At 36.8% G+C, this 22087-nt stretch overlaps 1 protein-coding gene across 1 annotated transcript; it reads left to right on the top strand.

Moving 5' to 3' along the window:
• Positions 1–774: 774 nt before the first annotated feature.
• LOC132266310 (uncharacterized) lies at positions 775–1677 on the top strand. The gene is made up of 2 exons (XM_059767166.1): positions 775–857; positions 1359–1677. Exons 1-2 carry the CDS (start codon positions 775–777, stop codon positions 1675–1677), a joined length of 402 nt encoding a protein of 133 aa, XP_059623149.1.
• The last annotated feature ends 20410 nt before the right edge of the window (positions 1678–22087 follow it).

The raw sequence follows: 22087 nt of genomic DNA, 5'->3' as shown, positions 1-22087 counted from the left end.
TGAGGTCTTCTTCGACTACAAGAGTCTTAAGTACCTTTTCTCACATTATGACTTGAACTTGAGACAGCGCAGATGGGTGAAGTTCATGAAGGACTATGTCTTTGAGTTACACTATTATCTAGGGAAGGGCAACATTGTGGCCGATGCATTGAGTATGAAGTCATGGGGTACTCTTGCTACCATTTTCATTTATAGATGGAAGATGTTAGAAGAGTTTGCAAATCTTGGTTTACGGTTATGTGAAGATGTTTCACCAGCTATTTTGTTTAGCCTTATGGCTTAACCAGCTCTTGTCAGCAGGGTTAGCACAATAGAAGGATGGGGAGATGAAGTCCATCCGCATACGGATTTTAAAGCGAGAATGTAGAGGGTTGGACCTTGCATTCAGACAGTGGTCTCAGGTACAGGGGAATGATGTTCATTCCTTTGCCTTGTCGTGACGTTGTTCTTTAGGATTTTCACTATTCCCAGCTTGCCGTTCATCCTGGTGGTACAAAAATGTATCACAATTTAAGACGACAATTTTAGTGGAAAAATATGAAGCGGGATGTTTCTCAGTTTGTTCTTACTCATCAGCAAGTGAATTCAAAGCATCAGTGACCGGCGGGTTTGTTGTAACCATTACCAGTGGCAGAATGGAAGTAGGAGCACATTACAATGGATTTTGTGATGGGACTTTTGAGATCCCAAGTAGGGAATGACGCTGTTTGGGTCATAGTTGACAGGTTGACTAAGACGGCTCACTTTTTGCTTATGGCAGTGGCAAATGACGCAATGAGACTTAGTGGACTGTATGTGAGGCAAATTGTCAAGCTTCATGGTGTTCCTGTATCCATTGTTTTGGATAGCGATCCTCGGTTCATGTCTCACTTTTGGCAGGATTTTTAGGAGGCTCTTGACACAGGGCTTCATTTCAGCACGGCATTCATTCCTCAGACTGATGGTTAGTCGGAGCATACCATTCAGATATTGGAGGATATGCTACGGGCTTGTATTTTAGATTTTGGGGGTAGTTGGGAGGACTACCTGCATTTATTTAAGTTTTCTTACAATGACAGTTACCAGGCCAGTATTGGCATAACACCTTTCGAGGCGTTATATGGTAAACCTTGTAGATCTCCAGTTTGTTGGACCGAGGTAGGTGATATAGTCACCTTAGGTCCCGACATTGTCATTGAGACTACATAGAAGATTAACTTGATTCAACAGTGGTTGGTTACAACTCAGAGTAAATAGAAGAGTTACGACGGTAAGAGGAAGAGATCCTTGTCTTTTAAGGTAGGAGACCATATCTTTCTCAAGATTTCTCTATACAAGGGGCTTGTGAGATTTTGATAAACTGGTAAATTGTCTCCTAGGCTCATTGGACCGTTCTATATTTTGGACTGCATTGGTGAGGTTGCTTATAAGTTGGCATTGCCGCCACATTTGGATAGATTTCACGATGTTTTTCACGTTTCCATATTGAGGAAGTACGAGCTAGATCCATCACACATTTTGCTGTGGACATATGTTATTATTGATGAGGATGTGACCTACGAGGAGGGTCCAGTCCAGATTCTCGACACCAAGGAGCAGGTCTTACGAACCAAGACCATTCCATTGATCAAGGTTTTGTGGAGATATCACAGAGTTGGGGAGGGCACTTGGGAGCTCGATCAAGAGGTTCACTCTTAGTATTCCGAATTGTTCGTGATCTCATGTATGACTTGATTTCGGGGATGAATTCCTTTTAAGGAGGGGAGGTTGTGAAGACCGAGTCTTCTTTTTCCTTTTTCAGTTTTACAACTTTTATTTTTTATTATTATAATTATTATTTATTTAATTGATTTATTCTTTTTCCATGTTACCTTAGGGATTTGTTGCGCCCGAGGTAGGCTTCGGTGTTCGGAACTAATTTTTGGCACCATCTGCATTACATTATATTATCTTTTACTGCCTGCGTAAGTTTTAATTTCATTGTAAAACATGCTAGTTTATTTTTAATTTCTAGGTGTATGGATGCATGGTTTCTTTGGAAATATTTTTGTTTTACGGGGGGTTTTACGTACTTATGTTTTTGAGATATTTTGCTTAAGGACAATTTTACAAATATTTTTTTCAGATATTTAGAGGAAGGACCTCTTTGCAAATTGTTGAAAGGTGTGACAAGTGTCTTTTCGATGACCACATGTTAACTTTTAGGTGGAACACTTGGAAGCCTAGGATGGTGACAAGTGTAAGGCCTAGATCAAACCTTATGAGGAGGCCTAGATTTATGACAAGTGAAGGGTGGATGTATGTGTGTGTGTGAGAGAGAGAGGTAGTGTTGGTATGGTGTGTTTGGCCAACAAAAGTGTTTTAAGTTAATGGAAAAGGGTGTGAAAGTTGTCTTGCTCACTTAGCCACCATTGTTGAACCTTGAAACCATAGCCTCCATTCCTTCTTTTCAAACCCTGTCCTTTGGGATTTTGGTCTTCCACCTTGAAGACAAAAGCTCCCCCTCTTCCATCTCTATAACACCTTCATTTATTTTTCCCATTTGATTTTGTTGCCTTGGATTCTAGAGGAACAATCCTCTAATAAGGTAGGGAATGTCTTATATTTATACCCTTTGTGTTTTATGCGTTCCTGGAGTTGATATGCATTGTATACATGTCTTTTTAAATTTCTAGGGTTGTATATGGTTGTATCTTTCATGAAATTAACTTAGGAGTAGGTATTATTTAAGGCTTATACATGATCTTTATTTGGTATTAAACTTACTTCATTTAGTGATGTTTTGAAATCTTGTGATTTTTAATTGTATAATTATTGAGTTTCTATATTGTTGTTGTTGATGATTAAATTGTATATTTAGTATTATGTTGATGTTTAAATCATGGAATTGAAACTCAAATTGTTATAGCATGAATGAAATTCTTGTGTTAACAATATTGTTGTAGCCTAGTAGAATTCACATTGTATTCCTGTTATAGAAATTGTCATAGTATGTAATACCCCTAGTTTTTAAAAGGGATATAATTGGAATTTCACTATTCATTTTGGAATTTCACTATTTATTTTTTTGTTTTCATTATTTCTCTTATGATTTCTAGGTGCTTACGTGGCTATGGGTAGTGATGGTTGCCTATTTATGTGCAATTAAGTTACGTGTTGTGTGAATTTAAATGTGTATTAATTAAATTTAGTTGTTGATTCTTTTTGAAAGATTTATGTGTTTAATTGAAAATATTGTTATTAATGTATTCAAGGTTGGGATTTAATTTAATGGGATATTTAATTAAATTATTTGGGATTTAATTTAATGGCTTATTGAATTAAATTACTTAAGTAATAACTGCATTACTTAGACCATGTTAAGGGTTTTGGCCGACTGGGATTAACTTAGGGTTTTCTGTCTCCAATTATAAGTGGGCCTCAATTAGGTTTTCCATGGTGGATTAGAAGTAGGCTTAGTGTTTTGATTAGTGCTTATATATATACTATTGTATGCCTTCAAAAGGGTGGAGAACCCCATACACGTATAGTATTCTAAAGAGAAAACAAAAGAGAAACAAAGAGAGGCTGTAAGGGAAACAGAGCAATCTGGGTAAAGGTCTCGGCTGTGGTTTAAGGGTTGGACTTGGAGAAGGGAAGGCTGAGCAATAGGAGGTGGAATAGTCATTCGAGATTTCATCAGAAAATTCAGAGACGGTTAAGGCAAGTTCTTTTCTTCCTCCTTCCCTTTGGCTTGTATTTTGTGCACATAGGTATGCTCTAGGGTTTTAATGGACCAATAACTGAATCGTGCATGTTTTTATATGTCAAATTAATCAAATATTTTCCTTGAATTAGTTCTGTGATGATTTCTGAAAGTTTGGTTACAGTACTTATTTTGATAAGCATGCTATAATCGGTAAGTATTAAAGGATTTTAGTAATGCAATTTGGTATGAATAATGACTCTGGATGATACTGGACATACTTGGGACATCTAGGTTCAGTTTAAAATAAATAGAGACGGTTGGAAGTAGCCGGAGTCGGGGAAGAGGGTCGTGGAATTCGCAGAACAGCGGACGGCTCTCAGAGAGGGAGAGAGCCGGCTCCAGGAGGAGGGAGCCGGCTCCCCCCCATTGTAGAGCCAGCTCTACCCTCTTGGAGACGGCTCCAGGAATTCTTGGAGCCTTCTCTTTTGTTTTTGGAGCCTTCTCTTTTGTTTAGAGCCTTCTTTTTTGTTTTTGGAGTCTTCTCTTTTGTTTAGAGCCTTCTCTTTTGTTTTTGGAGCCTTCTCGTTTGTTTTAAAGCCTTCTCCTTTGTTTTTGGGAGCCTTCTTCTTTTGGTTTTAGAGCAGTCTCTCACGGGGATTTGTTTCTGAAGTTTTTAAGCAACGTTTGGATGATTCTATTTTGGTCTAGACTGTGTGGTGAGTATACTGAGGGTTCTTATTACAAATTTCAAGTCTGGTTAAAGCCTCTTATTACATAATTTATATCTCTACACTAAAGGATGAAACAGAATAAAAATATACGATTTAACATACTATTAATGGATGGAAGGAATTGAATTATTCTAAAAAATTCTGGGACTTCACAGAATGATTTCAAAGGTTAATCTTGGGTATTAATAAGACCTTTTGTTGATTAAATTTTACTTCTAAGTCAATGGGACAAATGGTATAAAATTATTGAACTTTCTATACTGTTAACGGATGAATTACGGATTAGTTGCTTAACTAAATTTTAGCAATGTAATGGGATTTAGGATGTTTACAAAACTTATTTTAAATGCATGGTAGGGTCATCTATGTATTTATTTTGATCTAGACATGCTTTGGGACGCTAATTGTCGAAATAGTAAACCTTTTTCTGCAATTATTTGGATTACTGTTGGATTGCAATTGCTTGAATAATGAAACATTTTCTGCAACTATTTGGATAATGGTTTGGACTGTAAATTACAGAATTATGGTTTATATATAGTAATTTACATGGATATGGAGGATTATATGCACTGGTATGGGACGGTGGCATACTAGGGACGGTTTAGCTTCAAAACGCTAAGACCTTGCGACGGCCCAAGTTTTGTAAACCCGGTGCATCAGTGATGACTAAAAGATGACCCGATAACGAATCCGAAATGCGGAAGTGAAAGGTGAAACAGTGGTCTCTAGAGATACAATGCATCTCTAAGACTCTAATGTGACCCTCAATGAGGTCGTGGAACCTAAAGGAAAACAAATGCGGAAGTGTCGTTTAAAAAACGGACAAAAAGGAACCTAGGAGCAAAATGGTCATTTTGCAAAAAAGTGGATTCAAGTGCTATCGAGCACACCACTGGGAAAACAATGAAAAACTAATCATGATGGACTCAAGAATTTCATTATTCGAATTCCGGACGAAGGAGAAACGACAAAACAAAGAAAAACGGGAAATAAAACAAAAAGGGGTAAACTGGTAATTATCCAGAAATATCTGGGTGCAACCGAGCACACTGTTGGATAGACGATGAAAAATTAATCCATTTCAAAAAAAAATCACTTGATTTGGAGTCCGGATGAGAGAGAGAGGTCAAAAACAATATCGATGTCGTGGCGGCCCGACGAAGGCTGTGACAGCTACAGCGCCGTCAACCCACCACTACTGCAACAAGAGTAAAAACGGGCATCTAAACGAACTTTTCTGGAAAAACTCAAAGTAGAAACCCCCCCTAAAATCAAGTTTCTTACCCTAAACACGAACGGAAACAAAAAAAAAAATGCATTGTAAAATGCCCAGAATGCCCCCAAGAAAATCTAGTCAAGGGGGGTAAAAAGTTCTCCGAGTTGCTACCCAAACAAAGGAAATAGGGCTTCGGGAGGTTTTTAAATTGCCAAAATTGAAAATGCAATCTTAAAATACACCCACAAGACCCCCGGAAGCTTCAGATCTGTCGTCACACTTTTAAAAAAAAAGTCGATGAATAGTACCAAGTACATTTGCACTAAAAATCTGCAAAACCTGGCAGTAAGGATTTTTTAGAAAAATATGGATTTTGGAGGGCCAAGATGGAATTTTTTGGAAAAACACAAAGAAGAAACCCCCCTCAAAATTGAGTTTTCTCCGTGACATGAAAGGAAAAATGAAAAAATTGCATTGCAAAATATCCAAAATACCCCTGGAACAGAATAGGGTAAAACTCCCTAAAAATGCTACTTAGAGTTTTTGTTTCATCAAGGATGGTGTTGTTTGCCAAAGTGAGTATGCAAGTGCATGAAATATGATAAAATAGATGTACCAACATGGCCTAAAGCCTTTTTACATTCCATTAACAATTTTTAGCACACAAAGCCTCCACAGTTGAGAAAAAAATACATTTTTAAGCAAACTATGGCACCAATTGAATACAAGTGCAAATATAAACTTGCTTGGCCCATGGCCTCATGTCCTACATGTCAAATGCATTAAAAGGAGCATATTTATGTACACTTTACATACGTAGAATCAAATAATACAAGTTTGATACATAAAGCTACCAAACGATCCATGGCAATGAAATCTTCAAGTCTTGAGTCTTGTACCTGAAATATGCCCCAGTATCGTAGGGGTGAGTAACATAAAGCTACTCGTAGGAGATGAGCATGCATCGACCTAGCATTTTACTATTTTATCACCTTAAGGTGAAACATATCAAAGGGGTTCATGCCACCTAACGTTTATGTCAAAATGAGACTCAGGAAGCATCCTAAGCTACCTTAAAACATTTCTAGCATAATCACATTGTTCATGTAATTCAAACAACATGGAAACATGTTATACAAAGCAACAAGATATAGATTCTCAAAGTCTTCAACTTGAAATCCAAGATACGAGAACAATAAGAGTGGGTCATACCACCTAACGTCTATGTTCAAAGTGAATCTATAGGATCATTCATAAATTATGTTTGAACATCAAAACACAAATTATGATATCGATGCAATTTAACCAACATTGGAACTTCCAATACAACGCTTAAAGCATGATTTCTCAAAGTTAACATCTTGCAACTTAAAATAGGAAATCAAACAAAGCACAATAAGTTACAATATCATCTAGTTATCAACTTGAAATGAAATACGAAATCAAACAAAGTGGATACTCGGATGTCACGCCGGATCAGACCGACAACATAGTTACTTTAGGGTTACTAGCCTATGGGTAACCTCCTTATGTGCGCACTAGACTATATAGAGGGACAATCCCCCGTACTAGAACCAAGTCCTAGCCGTAGCCAACAACGACATCCCCAAGTTTCCAAAATCAATAAATTGTGCAACAACGTATATATATCAACGTGTATATACAAGATATCAACCATTTACTAAGCACAACCCAATTTTGGAAACATATACAATACATGCTCAAAGTCTACAACTACTATGGCATGAAAGATGTCAAATACAAAGTGTGCAATTCCTTACACATAGCAACAATATATTCAATAAGGAGAAACATATTCTCATGAATATAAAAGTAACAACTATGTTATCCAATTCTCAAAAGTAATCAAGTGAACATATACCAAATCCAAATCCACGATTTAAATAGAAAAACAACTTCCAAAATGCAATTAAATCCATGGAGTAATAAAATAGAATTTAATTAAAAATAAATAGTTAAATTCTCTAAATCCTAAGTTAATCCCAAATAACCTCAATTTAATATATTTTGAAGGACATGTCATGGTCATCACATATATATCATCAAATGACAAGTTAAGTGACTAAAACACTTAAAACAAAATTAATCGAGCTAATTAATTAATTTTCTCTAGATTTTTAAGCAATTCCGAATGCCCTCAATTTAATCTATGCTAGAGAACATGCCAAGGCCTATCCAAATATCACATTACATCATGATTTAATGTTTGCTAGCACCATGTGAATTAAACTTTCACAAAAGATAAATATTAAATAAATCTTGTAATTCTTATCCAAATGCCCCAAATTTAATATATGTTAATCAACATACTAAAACTTAATTTCCTAGCATGCCACAATTTAATTCCATGTTATACACAAAGCCATATGAATTAAATCTCAAGTATAGAAATTAATTAAATTAAATTCTAAATCTTAAACAAAACATGCTCACAAATTGTATATGCTCATATAACAATCAATACAACATAAATATAATCCTAAGACACCCCCTACCTCAATTTGAGATGAAAATCTCAAAAGCCAGCAAAACGAAACGGCTCCGAATCCGATGAAACTCCTACATTTTGTCGGGGACAACACGATCTATATGAATCTCCAAGAAGCCCCATGAAAATCCAAACTTGGCCTAAATCCTGAACTCAAAATTTGGTTAGAAATGGTTTCTAATAAGGGGTAATGGTAGAGCACGATGAGGCGAGCAACAAATGTAAAGACCGAAAGATTTTCACTTAGGAAAAGTAGGTTAAAGGAGGAGAGAGAAGATGGCAGCTCCATGGGCATCCATGGCTTCCTTTGGTGGTGCAAGGAGAGGAGGAAGAAGAAGAAAATCTGATTTTTCTTCTTTAAGGCACCTATTTATAGTAAATCACAAAAAGTGCCCCGAAAGGGCCCCGCTTGGTCCGGAAAAGTGGATTTGAGCAAACATGCTCAAATGGCAAAACTTTGTGAATAAAAAAGATTTAAAATGAGAAAATATGAACAACAAAAGAAACGGCGCTAAAAACTGAGTTCCGAGTAGAAAGTTATGCCCCAAACAAATTCGGCGGCAACTAGGTCTAGAAACTCTGAAACTGAAGAAAAACGACCAGAACAGAATTCTATGAATTTACAAGTCAACAAAAAGTGAAAATGAATCCCGTATAAGGATCTAGGCTCCAGACGAGACATTTTGCAATAACTTTCGTTAATTGCACAATGGCCCCTACAAAAAGGGTTAACTACGAAACTGCCCCAGAATGAAAATATATTTTCTTAGATGCCCCTAAAATAAAATATCTCCAAAAGATATTTATGAAAAACACCCCAAGAAATGAAATTAATTCCAAAGATTTAGGCATCCATGCCCCTATGGGCACCGGGAGCAACTAGAGTACTTTCTTACAAAAGTAAAGATACGTATTTCATAGAAACCACTCATGATAAGGATACATGAAGTCAAAAACCAACTCCGAGCACAAGAAGTGAAGTTGTGCCAAAAACTGACAAACGGAGGTAAGACGAAATAGGGAAAATGACAAAATAGGGAAAAGACGAAATAGCGCATAGTGTCCAAAAATGAAAAATGCAAAAATAACTTGGTCCTTAAAGGAAGTTGTCAATTCACACGAAAGAGTCTTAGAAACCAATTTTAAGCACTCGAGATGACACTAAGCGACGAAAAAACCATCCATAGAAAAGAAAAGACAACGGAAAAAATTTATCCGCAAAATTTGAGGAAAAAGGGAAAAAGAAGAAAATGTCTGGGTCATTACAATCTTCCTTTCTTAAAGGGATTTTGTCCCCGAAATCTAGCCTCAAAAAAACAAAAGGCAAAACTAGGATAACTACGGAGTACATCTCCGAGTACCCCAAACAACATGCAACGAAAACAACCCCAAGGCTGAAAGACAACACTCAAGCCAATGACATTTGCACCCACGTGCTTACGATTGGACAACCTCTCAAAAGAAAAATGACCGCACGGCCACACGACAAGTCAAAGGTCATTCACAGAACCTAACGCCAGACAAAGGAACGGAAGACAACAACCGTAAGCATTTCTCCTGATGAACCATCATACCGATCCAAAAACAACCCAAAAAGAACTCCAAGATCATCACAGATCAAATCAAAGTACAAAACAAGGACAACGTGGCAGTATGAATAGCGAACAGAACCTGCCCACACTTACTCTTCAGTAAGGTAGCATGACAGTATAAGGCACTAATTCATAACCTGCCCCCTACTAAGTCTACCCATGAAACCTCTCGATAGAAATGACATCAATGTCGTGAATCATCATTACCAAAAGCACTATGGGAACCAGGCATCTTGTGAGAGTTGGGGTAGCTAATCCCAAAACTCTAACAACAATGTCATAAACACCGCTAAGCTTAAGGTCCTAAGTCCTCAATACAACAAAACCAACAACTCCAACGCCTCAAAATACTCTTATTAACAACCTTAATCAAGAGTCCAAAGTCTAACAAGCAAAACATCATCTCCGAAATCCAAGATTTCATCCTGAAATAGATCAACTACGAAACCACACTGAAATCAAACATCGGATCAAAATCCCTACTACGGATGACCAAATCCTCGAAATACAAGTCCACTAAGTGGTACACACATCAAGTCCTGACAACCAAAGTCACAAAATGAATCTCTCAAAACCGTGCTTGGCATCGCCAAGCTAAATCAAAATCCTTTAATTTCAATTCACAATCAATCACTGGAACTACAACTCCTCAAAACTATACCTAGCCATAACTAGGACGATAAAACTCCATAAACAAGCCAAATTCAACCGCGATCTTTCAAAACTTCTCCTAAGGGTCAACCACATCTAGGTCTCCAAAAAAACAAAACAAGTCTCCAAAGGACATTCTCAAAAAAGTAGCGAGTTCACCTCATGAATTAAATAAATCCTCAATTAATTGGACAGAAGTCCCCAAAAAATGATCTCACATCAATCAACTCACTCCAAGCATCACAACTTCTTCAACAACCACGGCAAAACTCCCTAAGGAAAGACACGAAGGAAAGGAAACCACTAATCCTAAGAAGGATAACACCACGACTCTACCTCTGAAATGAATGACAACAAGGTCAAAGACTTCACCCCCTACATGAAAGTAAGTTGACCAAAATCCATTAAATCCTCGTTAAACACTCAAAACGACAATGATAATCCTCATAGACCAACCAACCCCAAAACTACGCATAAGGCGATGAAGAGAAGAGACTCACTCCTTGTGAAGTCCCAACCACGAACCAAGAAAGAAGAGGAATCCCATTCTCCCACTTCCCACCTTAAAGAAATGGATAGCTCAAGACCAAACAAATGTGATAACTCCTCTATAAGGAATCTCACAACAAAATCGGACACACTACGTACGACTGAGGGAAATAGAAAGGAGAATCAAACGCAAAAGTCATGCATATGACAAGGAATGCAACTACCAAATAAATAAATCTACTCACATAGATAAAACCAAAGGTACATGCGGCACGTCTCCACGTACGCACAAAAGTCATGTCACAAAAATGCAATAACAACATGGCGTCTCTAAGCATATAAAGAAGGCATGCTAAAGCCACATAACAAGAAAGCAAATGTGGATAGACCTCCACCTACTTATGCATCGCAATAACATAAATCATACTACTAACATGGTAGTAAATGAAACTGTAGAAAATAAAAGTGATGCAACAATGAACCCTATGGACATCGTGTCTTAGAGTGTCTAGAGTGTCTAGGTAGAAGGAATGATCGGCCCTAGCCATAACTGTCTCCAAAAACCAACACAACAATAACCTTTCTCAAAACAAACATGAGCCCTTACCATGATGGTAAGACTCTAACAATCCATTTCCAGTCTAGAGGTGACACTACAAGTGACACTAACAGTGCAATGCTCTCACTAACCCTAAACATCAATCAATCAACTTAATCCCAAAAGCGTTATCACACAAGGAGAGCTTAAATGAAATGGCCACTCTAGCTATACAATCGAACAATCAAAACGATTTCTAAAATCATCCTCAAAATGACCATCAATCACTGACCAAAAGGACTACACCTGTCGGAACAAAACCCAACGCTGATTCCATCCGAACTACACTCGTAGCTTGCCAGTACAGTAGCATGACAATGCCATGCACCCACCCACAACGTACCCACCCACGAAAATTACAATCTCAGAGGAACCTTCCAAAACAACCAATGTAACAACCTGGTCATTTGCCTCCCTTTCATTTTTCTTGAAATTTTACGAATGAATTTTTTTTCGTTTAATTTTCTTTTCTGAGCTCTGTTTCGTGTCGCTTAGTATCATCTCAAGTGCTTAGAATTGGTTTCTGAGACTCTTTCATGTGAATTGACAACTTCCTTTGAGGACCGAGTCATTTTTCTCATTTTTCATTTTTCAGACACTATGCGCTATTTCATCTTTTCCCTATTCTGTCTTTTCCCCATTTGTCACATTATTGGCACAACCTCACTTCTCATGCTCGAAGTTGGTTTTTGACTTCACGTGCCTTCATCTTGAGTGGTTTCCTCGAAATACGTATCTTTACTTTTGCAAGAAAGTACTCTGGTTGCTCCCGGTATCCATAGGGGCATGGATGCAAAGTTCTTTGAAATTATTTTCTTTTCTTGGGGTATTTTTTGTAAATATCTTTTGAAGCTATTTTATTTTAGGGGTTTTTAAGAAAATATTTTTGGAAGATATTTTCATTCTGGGCCATAAGTGCAGTTTTCACTTTTTGGAGGGGCCATTGTGCAATTAGTGAAAGTTATTGTAAAATGTCTTGTTTTGAGCCTGGATCCTCGTACAGGATTCATTTTCACATTTTGTCGAGTTGTGTACTCTTGGAATTTCCTCCTGGTCGATGTTTTCCAGTTTCAGGATTTCTGGCCCTAGTTTGCGCCAAACTTGTTTTGGGCATAACTTTCTGCTCGGGACTTGGTTTTCGACGCCATTTCTTCCATTGTTCATATTTTATCATTTTGAATCTTTTTTGTTCACAAAGTTGTGCCATTTGAGTGCGTCTGCTCAAATTTTACTTTTTCGGACGCGGCGGGGCCCGTTTGGGGCACTTTTTGAGATTTCTATAAAAGGGGGGTGAGATATTTCATTTTTCATCTTCTCCCCTCTTCATGCACGACCTGGAGCTCCCATGGCAGCCCAAGGGGTGCTGCTATCTTCTCTCTCCTCTTTTGGTTCACTTTTCCTTGATGGAAAATCTTCGGCCTTAACGTTTGTTGTTCCCCTCGCCGCGCTCTACCTTTCCCCCTTATTAGAATTCAGTTTTGACCATTTCTTGAGTTTGGTTTTGAGGTCAAGTTATGATTTTGATGGGGCTTTCATGGGGGTTATGTTCACGGTGTTGTCCCCGACAAAACCTAGTAGTTTCGTCGGATTCGGAGCCGTTCCATTTTGATGGCATTTGAGATTTTCATGTCAAATTGAGGTAGGAGATGTTCTAGGTTTAAATTCTTGTTATATAGCATGCTTGTGATGCTTATACTACTTGTTTGCATGATTAAATATAAAATCTAGAGATTTTATTATTTATTTTTCTTATACGGGATTTAATTTTCCCGGTTGCTCATGACTTGGTTTAAACATGTAGCATGATTTTAAATTGCCCCTTGATATGCTCATTGTCGTGTATTAAAATTGGAACATTTGAATAAGTATTAAAGATTTTATTTAATATTTATCTTAGGTGAAAGATTAATTCACATGGCCTTAACTAGCTTAAAATCAATATGTGTTAGCATATTAAATTAGGCCTTAGCATACTCTCCAACATAGTTGAATTTGAAAGTGATTGGAGGTGTTTTGAAAATTAGTAATTATTAATTAATTTGATTAATTAATTTGCCCCGAGTGCACTATTCACTCTATTTAAATTCCGACTTGATATTCTTGATTTACATGCCATATAGCTTCACATATATTTGATTTATAATATTCGGTTAGGTTTTGAAACCTTTTATTTAATTAAATTCCGTGTTTAAGATTTCATCCTCATGGTGATATACAACTTGGAATTGTATTGTGGCATACTAGAAAATTAAGCTTAGGTATGGTTGTTCACATGTATTAAATTGGGATTTATTGCATGAGAATTGCAACTTTTGTTTTATATTTAACTTTAGTGAAGGTTTAATTCGCATGGTCGTAAATTGAATGAAATAAACTTGTAATGTGATATTACATTAGTCCTTGGCATATTCTCTAAGATATGTTAAATTGAGAACATTTGGTTAAGTTTAAAAATCTAGAGATTTTAATTAAAAGAATTAATTAAAATCATTTTGTGGTCCCATTCGCTTAATTAAGGTTTTAACTTGATATTTGTATTGGCCATGACTTGTTTACTAGTATATATTAATTTGGGACTATTAGAAGTTGTTTTAGAACCTTGGTAATTAAATTAGAATGATTTAATTAAAGTTCTACTTTGTTGTTCCAACAACCTAATTGAGTTTTAGAATGGATATAGGTGATGACCATACCATGTCCTTTAACATGTATTAAATTGAGGTTATTTGGAATTGAATCGGAATCTAGAGCATTTAATTGTGTTTATCTATTTAAATTCTTTTAATTTGCTCCATGATCTAGTTGTGTTTTAGAAGTGGTTTCTATATTCAAATCGTGGACTTAGACTTGTTGTATATTCATTTGGTTATGTTTTGAACATTGGAAAACATAGTGGCTATGTTTGTATTCGTGATAATATGTTTTCCTTATTGAATATATTATTGCCTTGTGCAATGATTTGCACACTTCGTGTTTAACATCTTTCATGGATAGCGCGCAACGAATCGCACACTGAAGATTCGACATTCATCATATCATATTAGTTATGGATTTAGAGCATGTATTGTATAGGTTTCCAAATTTGGTTGTGCTTAGTAGATAGTTGATTATCTTGCATATTCCTGTTGATATATGCGTTGTTGCACAACTTGTTGATTTTGGAAACTTGGGGATGTCGTTGTTTGACTATGGCTAGGATGTGGTTCTAGTATGGGAGATAGTTCCTTTATATGGTCTAGTGCGCACATAGGGAGGTTACCCATAGGCTAGTAACCCTAAAGTAACTATGTTGTCGGTCTGATCCGGCGTGACGTCCGAGTATCCACTTTATTTGATTTCATATTTCATTTTCAAGTTGATAACTAGATGATGTTGTAACTTATTGTTTCTTATTTGTCGTTCCATTTTAAGTTACATGATGTTAACTTTGCGAAATTATGCTTTATGCGCTGTATTGGAAGTTCTAATGTTGGTTAAATTGCATTGATATTGAAAATTGTGTTTTGACGTTCTAACAAAGCTTAGGATTGATCCTATTGATTCATTTATAACTTAGACGTTAGGTGGCATGACCCACTTTTGTTGTTTTCGTACTTTAGATTTCAAGCTAATAGCTTTAAGAAATTGTATTTTGTTGCCTTGTATAATATGCTTTTATGTGGTTAGATTGCATTGAAGTTGTAAATTGCGGTTTGATTGTTCAGCATGGCCTAGGATGATTCCTTAGACTTATTTAGAATATATACGTTAGGTGACATGATCACTTTAGTTGTTTCTGTATTCGAGATTGCAAGTTAATACCTTTAAGAACCTATATCTTGTTGCTTTGTATAACGTGCTTCCATATTGTTTAAATGGCATAGATGATGTGATTTATGCTAGAAACACTCTAAGGTAGCTTAGGATGCTCCCTGAGTCTCATTTCGATATAGACGTTAGGTGGCATGAACCCCTTTAACATGTTTCACCTTAAGGTGATAAATTTGTAAAATGCTAGGTCGATGCATGCTCATCTCCTACGAGTAGCTTTATGTTGCTCACCCCTACGATACTGGGGCATATTTCAGGTACGAAGACTTGGTTCATGACGCCTAGCATTCCTTGGATGTCGTGTAGCTTTCAAGTTTCCATTTCATGCGAATGTTAGCATGAAATGTCATTTTGTAGACTTATATGTCAAAATATGTATATTTGATTCCATGTATATAATGTGTACTTAAGTACACTTCTTTCAATGTATTTGATATGTATGAGATGAGGCCAGAGGCCAATGAACATTATATTGTATTCTATGTATTTTTTAACTTCATGAAATATTGTGAAAATCTTGAAAAATCGCAAGTCATTGCTTCACAGTGGTTGTATCGGGTGTGGGAATTCCTTTTTCATTCTTTTATAGGGTCTTATTAATCTTGTATGAAGTGTGGCCAAGGGCCAAATGGTCATTTGATCCCGTTTTGCATTTTTGGATTCCATGTTTTCCATTCTAAGTCCATTTTTGCCTTTTTGCCCGTTGGGGGGTCGGATTTTGCATCGGCTATATTTTTAAGCTATGGACCATTCTAGCGCATCTAAATAGGTAAGTTACGTTTGCGTGCATAGTCGTTTCCTGGCAAAACCTCATCGTTTGTGTTTTGAGCCTCTTGTGAATTCATTTTGCATTTTTTTTGCATATTCTGATCTAGGGGCATTATGGACCTTTCATCTCAGTTTTATTTTTTTCTTTCAATATGGTCGCTTAGAAAACGTGATTTTAGGGGGGGTTTCTTTTTTGTTTTTTTCCAGAAAATGTCGTCTTGGTACCGGAAATCCCTTGTGAAGTTTCAGCTTCCAGTTTTCATTTAGCAGCTTTATGACGCTCTTGTTCAGTTCTGATCTAGGGGCATTTTGGAAATTTCACAGTGAGTTTTTTTTTATTCCGTCTGCGCTATTGGGTAGAAAACTCGATTTTAGTGGGGGTTTCTTCTTCGTGTTTTTCCAGAAAAACTCGTCTTGACCTCCATTTCAAGCCTCAGTTCTAGGTAGAAAAAAAAAAAATGTAGCAGCAGCCAAGGGCTGCCACCAGCCATGTCTTTGGGCGCCGGCATGCACGCCGGTGGGCTCGCGCATGGGCGCCTTGTGCGCCATGGCCCCTCGTCGGGCCGCCGCAGCGTCAATTCTTCTTTTGGGCTTTTCTCCTTCGTCCGGACTCCGATTCAAGTGAATTTTTTTTTAAACTTGACTAATTTTTCGCTGTCTTTCCAACGGTGTGCTTGGTTGCACCCGGTTCTTCCTGAATAATTACCAGTTTACCCTTTTTGCTTTAAGTGCTCGTTTTTCTTCGTCATGCCGTTTCTCCTTCGTTCGGACTCCGAATCATGCGATTCTTGAGTCCATCTTGATTAGTTTTTTGTTGTCCTTCTAGCGGTGTGCTTGGTGGTACTCGATTCTACAGTTTTCAGAAATGACTATTTTGCCCCTAGAGGCTTATTTGTCATATTTTCGATCTTTTGCTTCTGCATCAGTTCTTGTTGAGTTCCACGACCTCATGGAAGGTCACTTTGACTTTTTAGAGTCTTGTTTTCTGTTTTCGCTTCCGCATTCGGATCCGTTATCGGATCATCCTTACGGTTCATCACAGGACACGCTGGCCTAAAAACCAGGGTCGTCAACCAAGGATCCCAAAAGGTCCAAAACCTAACCATAGCCTAAAATCAACAAATGCAGTACTACAGTTGTGCCTAATGGCTCGCTCCACGAGAGCCTAAACAAAAGGTGTCTTTCCACCTACCTCAAAACCAACTCTAGGTCAACAACAACCTAAACTACAATACAACCGTGACTACAATTACCATCAACCTCAACTCATGCCTCAATGACCAATCCCGTGTCATTCTAATTATGCAACACAGTTATGTATATGCGAATCTAATCTAGTATACATCATATGTCATGCTCTTTACATTGGAATCAAAACAAGTTAAACAGATAGCATACCACATATAGCACATAAGCACCTAAACATGTTATCAAACCAAAACATGTTATTATGAAGCATATAAGCACATAAAATAAAGCAACAGAAATGTGATATGCACCCAAAACCCGTCGTCCCAAGGTATTCAAACCTGGGAGTTCTGATACCACTTGTGACGGCTTAAGTTTTGTAAACCCGGTGCATTAGTGATGACCAAAAGATGACCCGATAACGGATCTGAAATGCAGAAGTGAAAGGTGAAACAATGGTCTCAAGAGATACAATGCGTCTCTAAGACTCCAATATAACCCTCAATGAGGTCATGGAACCCAAAGGAAAACAAATGCAAAAGTGTCGTTTCAAAAACGGACAAAAAGGAACCTAGGAGCAAAATGGTCATTTTGTAAAAAAGTGGATTCAAGTGCTATCGAGCACACCACTGGGAAGACAATGAAAAACTAATCACGATGGACTCAAGAATTTCATTATTCGGATTCCGAAAAATGAGCAATAAAGCAAAAAGGGGTAAACTGGTAATTATTCAGAAATATCTGGGTGCAACTAAGCACACCGTTACATAGACAATGAAAAATTAATCAATTTAAAAAAAAAAATTCACTTGATTTGGAGTTCGGATGAGGGAGAAAGGTCAAAAACAAAATCGACGTCGCGGCGGCCCGATGAAAGCCGTGACAGCTACAGTGCCGTCAACCCACCACTACTGCAACTGAGAATAAAAACGGGCATCTAAACGGACTTTTCTGGAATAACTCAAAGAAGAAAACCCCCCTAAAATCAATTTTCCTACCCCGATTGATGACGGAAACAAAAAAATTGCATTGTAAAATGCCCAGACTGCCCCCAAGAAAATCTGGTCAAGGGGGGTAAAAATTTCTCCGAGCTACTACCCAAAGAAAGGAAATAGGGCTTCGGGAGGTTTTTAAATTGCCTAAATTGAAAATTCAATATTAAAATACACCCACAAGACCCCTGGAAGTTTCGGATCGGTCGTCACAGTTTTAAAAAAAGAGTTGATGAATAGTACCAAGTACATTTGCACTAAAAATCTGCAAAACCTGGCAGTAAGGATTTTTCAGACAAATATGGATTTTTGAGGGCCAAGATGGTATTTTCTGGAAAAATACAAAGAAGAAACCCCCCTCAAAATTGAGCTTTCTACATGACAAGCAAGGAAAAATGAAAAAAACGAATTGTGAAATACCCGAAATTCCCCTGGAACAGAATAGGGTAAAACTCCCTAAAAATGCTACTTAGAGTTTTTGTTTCATCAAGGATGGTGTTGTTTGCCAAAGTGAGTATGCAAGTGCATACAATATGATAAAATAGATGTACCAACATAGCCTAAAGCCTCTTTACATTCCATTAACAAGTTTTAGCATACAAAGCCTCCATAGTTGATAAAAATACATTTTCAAGCAAAATATGGCACCAATTGAATACAAGTGCAAATATAAACTTGCTTGGCCCTTGGCCTCGTGTCCTACATGTCAAGTGCATTAAAAAGAGTATACTTATGTACATTATACATACGTAGAATCAAAGAATACAAGTTTGATACATAAAGCTACCAAACGATCCAAGGCAATGAAATCTTCAAGTCTTGAGTCCTGTACCTTAAATATGCCCCAGTATCGTAGGGGTGAGTAATATAAAGCTACTCGTAGGAGATGAGCATGCATCGACCTAACATTTTACAATTTTATCACCTTAAGGTGAAACATATCAAAGGGGTTCATGCCACCTAACATCTATGTCAAAATAAGACTCAAGAAGCATCCTAAGCTACCTTAAAACATTTATAGCATAATCACATTGTTCATGTAATTCAAACAACATGGAAACATGTTATACAAAGCAACAAGATATAGATTCTCAAAGTCTTCAACTTGAAATCCAAGATACGAAAACAATAAGAGTGGGTCATGCCACATAACGTCTATGTTCAAAGTGAATCTATAGGATCATTCTTAAACTACATTTGAACATCAAAGCACAAATTATGATATCGATGCAATTTAACCAACATTGGAACTTTCAATACAACGCTTAAAGCATGATTTCTCAAAGTTAACATCTTGCAACTTAAAATGGGAAATGAAACAAAGTACAACAAGTTATGATATCATCTAGTTATCAACTTGAAATGAAATACGAAATCAAACAAAGTTGATACTCGAACGTCACGCCGGATCAGACCGACAGCATAATTACTTTAGGGTTACTAACTATGGGTAACCTCCCTATGTGTGCACTAGACTATATAGAGGGACAATCCCCCATACTAGAATCAAGTCCTAGCCGTAGGCAACAACGACATCCCCAAGTTTTCAAAATCAACAAATTGTGCAACAACGTATATATATCAACATGTATATACAAGATATCAACCATTTACTAAGCACAACCTAATTTTGGAAACATATACAATACATGCTCAAAGTCTACAACTACTATGGCATGAAAGGTGTCAAATACAAAGTATGCAATTCCTTACACATAGCAAAAATATATTCAATATGGAAAAACATATTCTCATGAATATAAAAGTAACAACTATGTTATCCAATTCTCAAAAGTAATCAAGTGAACATACACCAAATCCAAATTCATGATTTAAATATAAAAACAACTTCCAAAATGCAATTAAATCTATGGAGTAATAAAATAGAATTTAATTAAACATAAATAGTTAAATTCTCTAAATCCCAAGTTAATCTCAAATAACCTCAATTTAATATATTTTAAAGGACATGTCATGGTCATCACATATATATCATAAAATTACAAGTTAAGTGACTAAAACACTTAAAACAAAATTAATCAAGCTAATTAATTAATTTCCTCTACATTTTTAAATAATTCCAAATGCCCTCAATTTAATCTATGTTAGAGAACATGCCAAGGCCTATCCAAATATCACATTACATCATGATTTCATGTTTGCTATCAGCATGTGAATTAAACTTTCACAAAAGATAAATATTAAATAAATTTTGTAATTCTTATCCAAATGCCCCAAATTTAATATATGTTAATCAACATACTAAAACTTAATTTCCTAGCATGCCACAATTTAATTCCATGTTATACACAAAGCCATATGAATTAAATCTCAAATATAGAAATTAATTAAATTAAATTCTAAATCTTAAACAAAACATGCTCACAAATTGTATATGCTCATATAACAATCAATATAACATAAATATAATCCTAAGACACCCCCTACCTCAATTTGAGATGAAAATCTCAAACGCCATCAAAACGAAACGGCTCCGAATCCGACGAAACTCCTACGTTTTGTCAGGGACAACACGATCTATATGAATCTCCAAGATGCCCCATGAAAATCCAAACTGGGCCTAAATCCCAAACTCAAAGTTTGGTCAGAAATGGTTTCTAATAAGGGGTAATGGTAGAGCACGACGAGGCGAGCAACAAATGTAAAGGCCGAAGGATTCTCACTTAGGAAACGTAGGTTAAAGGAGGAGAGAGAAGATGGAAGCTCCATGGGCATCCATGTCTGCCTTTGGTCGTGTAAGAAGAGGAGGAAGAAGAAGAAAATATGATTTTTCTTTTTTAAGGCACCAATTTATAGTAAATCACAAAAAGTGCCCCGAAAGGGCCCCGCCGGGTCCGGAAAAGTGGATTTTGAGCAAACGCGCTCAAAGAGCAAAACTCTGTGAACTAAAAAGATTCAAAATGAGAAAATATGAATAACGGAAGAAATTGTGCTAAAAACCGAGTCCCGAGCAAAAAGTTATGCCCTGAACAAGTTCGGCGGCAACTGGGTCCAGAAACTCTAAAACTGGAGAAAAATGACCAGAATGGAATTCTATGAATTTACAAGTCAACAAAAAGTGAAAATGAATCCCGTACGAGGATCCAGGCTCCAGACAAGACATTTTGCAATAACTTTCGTTAATTGCACATTGGCCCCTACAAAAAGGGTTAACTGCGAAACTGCCCCAGAATGAAAATATCTTCCAAAAAAGATATTTTCTTAGATGCCCCTAAAATAAAATATCTTCAAAAGATATTTATGAAAAACACCCCAAGAAATGAAATTAATTCCAAAGATTTATGCATCCATGCCCCTATGGGCACCGGGAGCAACCAGAGTACTTTCTTTCAAAAAGTAAAGATACGTATTTCGTGGAAACCACTCATGATAAGGATACGTGAAGCCAAAAACAAACTCCGAGCACAAGAAGTGAGGTTGTGCCAAAAACTGACAAACGGATATAAGACAAAATAAGGAAAATGACAAAATAGGGAAAAGATGAAATAGCACATAGTGTCCAAAAACGAAAAATACGAAAATGACTCGGTCCTCAAAGGAAGTTGTCAATTCGCATGAAAGAGTCTCAGAAACCAATTATGAGCACTCGAGATGACACTAAGCGATGAAAAACCATCCACAGAAAAGAAAAGACAACAAAAAAAATTTATCCGTAAAATTTAAGGAAAAAGGGAAAATGAAGAAAATGACTGGGTCATTACAGACCTAACCTATCGGATTAGCGAAATAGATTATAAAAAATTGAATCCATCAATCTGTTTAAGTCAGATTAACTGACTAAGTTGAGTGACTTCTTGGATTAGTTGGTTATAGTTAAGTCATATCTGCTGAAAAGTTGAGTGGCTACCTGGA

This window comes from Cornus florida, unplaced genomic scaffold, assembly GCF_030987335.1.
Source record: "Cornus florida cultivar Cherokee Brave unplaced genomic scaffold, ASM3098733v1 CherokeeBrave_3.0.0_Hap2_Chr07, whole genome shotgun sequence".
Classification (NCBI taxonomy): domain Eukaryota; kingdom Viridiplantae; phylum Streptophyta; class Magnoliopsida; order Cornales; family Cornaceae; genus Cornus; species Cornus florida.
This window is presented reverse-complemented; position numbering and strand designations above follow the sequence as displayed.

What these genes read in the sequence shown, in the direction of transcription:
- LOC132266310 (XM_059767166.1), top strand. Translation starts at nt 775, where the DNA reads ATGAGACTTAGTGGACTGTATGTGAGGCAAATTGTCAAGCTTCATGGT. An exon ending in GTTTTGGATAGCGATCCTCG is followed by an intron (nt 858 to 1,358) that starts GTTCATGTCTCA and finishes ATTGTCTCCTAG; the next exon opens with GCTCATTGGACCGTTCTATA.